This window comes from Austrofundulus limnaeus, unplaced genomic scaffold, assembly GCF_001266775.1.
Source record: "Austrofundulus limnaeus strain Quisiro unplaced genomic scaffold, Austrofundulus_limnaeus-1.0 Scaffold957, whole genome shotgun sequence".
Taxonomy (NCBI): Eukaryota; Metazoa; Chordata; class Actinopteri; order Cyprinodontiformes; family Rivulidae; genus Austrofundulus; species Austrofundulus limnaeus.
In genome coordinates this window covers 100,547-103,384 of record NW_013953359.1, presented here as the reverse complement: position 1 = coordinate 103,384, position 2,838 = coordinate 100,547, and the positions used below count along the sequence as shown (strand labels likewise).

General features: G+C 43.1%; 1 protein-coding gene across 1 annotated transcript in view; it reads left to right on the top strand.

The window, feature by feature from the left end:
* fbxo2 (F-box protein 2) overlaps positions 1-2,571 on the top strand; it is a gene marked incomplete at both ends in the record, with an annotated part of 4,809 nt that extends 2,238 nt beyond the window's left edge. Inside the window, 2 exon segments of the mRNA XM_014029820.1 lie at positions 2,274-2,366; positions 2,436-2,571. Of these exon segments, the coding sequence (XP_013885274.1) occupies positions 2,274-2,366; positions 2,436-2,571 (229 nt within the window).
* Positions 2,572-2,838: the final 267 nt, after the last annotated feature.

The following is a 2,838-nucleotide window of genomic DNA, read 5'->3' as shown; positions in this document are numbered from 1 at the left end:
GGATAAATGTGTGCAAAATTTGAACAGCACCATCCATCCATTATCTATACCTGCTTCTTCCTTTCAGGGTCATGGGGGTCACTAGTGCCCATATCCAGCAGTCACAGTGTAAGGGGCAGGGTACACCCTGGACAGGTCTCCAGTCCATCACAGGGCCACACATAGAGACAAACGAGACAAACAACCATTCACTCTCTCACTCACACCTAGGGAGAATTTAGAGTTATCAATTAACCTAACAGTCATGGTTTTGGTGTGTAGGAGGAAGCCGGAGTACCTGGAGAGAACCCACACATGCTTGGAGAGAACATGCAAACTCTACCCAGAAAGGTCCCCGTGCCGGGATTTGATCTGGCCAAAGCATGTACAAAGTATAATCAATCTTAAACAGTGAAACCCATTCATTTAAAAACAATGAGAAATCCAAAATGATATTTTCTATCATACATTTTCTATCATATATTCTTTTAAGAAAATGTTCTAACAATCATCATGACCATTTTTGGTTTCATAGCCACAACAACCTCCCCAAGGTTGTTGACATAGGTCCAAATTCAGGAATCATTCTTCAAGATCAACCAAGTTTGTTAATCACAAACTTCCATTTTTACACTCAAATAGTAGTTGTAAGATTTGACCCTGAGATTGTACACCAACAGTGACTATCTAAGCAGTGCAGGAGTTTGGTTTGCATTGCCGGTAGTAAGTCGGACCCCTTCAGAGTGAGAGTTGAACTCCGCCAGGGATGATGTGGTTCTGTTGGTGTCATCGTGCCAGGATCTTCAGTTGTCACTGGAGCGGTTCACAGCTGAGTGTGAAGCGGCTGGGATGAGGATCAGCACCTCCAAATCTGAGTCCATGGTCCTCAGTCAGAAAAGGGTGGATTGCACTCTTCAGTTCTGCCTCAAGTAGAGGAGTTCAGGTATCTTGGGGTCTTGTTCACGAGTGAGGGAAAAATGGAGCGTGAGATTGATAGACGGATCGGTGCAGCTTCTGCAGTTTTGTAGACTCTGTACCGATCTGTTGTGGTGAAGAGGGAGCTGAGCAAAAAGCTTGTCTTTTTACCGATCAGTCTATGTTCCTACCAGAGGTGATTGCTCTGAGACTGCAAGAGAAGCTCAGCTTCCCCTAAAATTTCAAAAACAAGTGATCAAATATATACTGTTGTGTGTACATGTCATTGACTAAATATGCGCTACAACGCACTCAACTTTGTCCCGCCCATCGGACGCTCGGCGTCATGTTCTTTGTTAAAAATGACTAGCAACAAATCAAGCTTCTATTTCTGGTGTTTGTTTTTTTTTTTTGTTTGTTTGTTTGTTTGTAGCTGCTTGTGTTTGGAGACTGACTTCTATCACTCTTTCTGACTTCTATCACAGTTTCTGTCCAGCGGTTGTTGCTGAGCCCCTCCACCATCACAAAGCACTCACAGGCGGACACACTTCACTCTAGCCTCGCGCCAGTAGCAAGCTGCACATAATGGCAGACAGTTTGAATGTTTTGGACCAGATTTTGGTGAAGCCATTTGAAAGTCTTCCTTATGAAGATAAACTTAGAGTTAAACAGCAGGGCTGATCAACTCCTCAGATTAATTTGGTGCAAAAGGTAGGGAAAAATAACAGATCTTTTCAGCTGTCCTGGTATGACAAAGTGAGCTGTCTGACTGGAAGTGCTGTAAAATGATCTGTGACCTGGTTTCCCAACAGGTTATTAAGGGTAGTGCAAGACATAAATAGTTGTCACKCTTTCTGTTTTTCTCCTAACGACTTGCTGCACTTTTTTAATAAGCAAACACTTGACATAATTTAACACAWTGGATGCCTCCCAGCAAAAAGGTTGCCGGATCAAATCCCGGCCCGGGGACCTTTCTGGGTAGAGTTTGCATGTTCTCTCCGTGAATGCGTGGGTTCTCTCCGGGTTCTCCGGCTTTCTCCCACAGACCAAAAACATGACTGTTAGGTTAACTGGTAACTCTAAATTGTCCCTAGGTGTGAGTGAGAGAGTGAATGGTTGTTTGTGTCGTTTGTCTCTTTGTGTCCCTGTGATGGACTGGAGACCTGTCCAGGGTGTACTCGCCCCTCACACTGTGACTGCTGGATATGGGCACCAGTGACCCTGAAAGGAAGAAGCAGGTATAGATAATGGATGGATGGTGCTGTTCAAATTTTGCACACATTTATCCTGATTCTTTCATTTTTACATTAAATTAAGCTTACTGTAAAAATTAATCCCAATGCAACATAATCCTGGTTTATGAAAAAAATGTGTTCTAGGCTTTGCTTGAAGAGGCAGGTGATCGACCTGATCGAGGAGGGTTACACCTCAGAACAACTGGACGCTCAGCCTGTTGTCACAGCAGAAGAATGGTAGGACTGCATGTGCTTGCTCTCTGCCCACAAACAGCATGGCATACTAATGTGAAGGTATYTCCACAGGTACTGTGGAAGAACAGATTGTGGCTGCACATATCAGATTACTGTCTGTCTGCTGGGCGAGAATCATGACATCATTCAGGAGTTCAAACCTGACTCAGTGGAACTGGACCCACAGCAAGACTGCTCATGGAAACAGGTTTTTTAAATCTCTTTTTTCCTTTATGGACAAAAATCGGAATAACAACAATTTAAAAAGAAAATGTCTAAAACAAAGTGGTGGTGGTGGGGGGAGGGATGCTGTCTGCCTATTTATTAAATCATTTACTTTTGTAAAACGATTCATTTACCAATTGTAAAATCACATCAAAGTTTCCCCCTAAAGACAACAAGAGAGTTGCAGCTGTACTTAACCATAGTTTTTATTGTGTTAAAGAAAACTGTGTAATTCTCCGGGGTGTGTGTG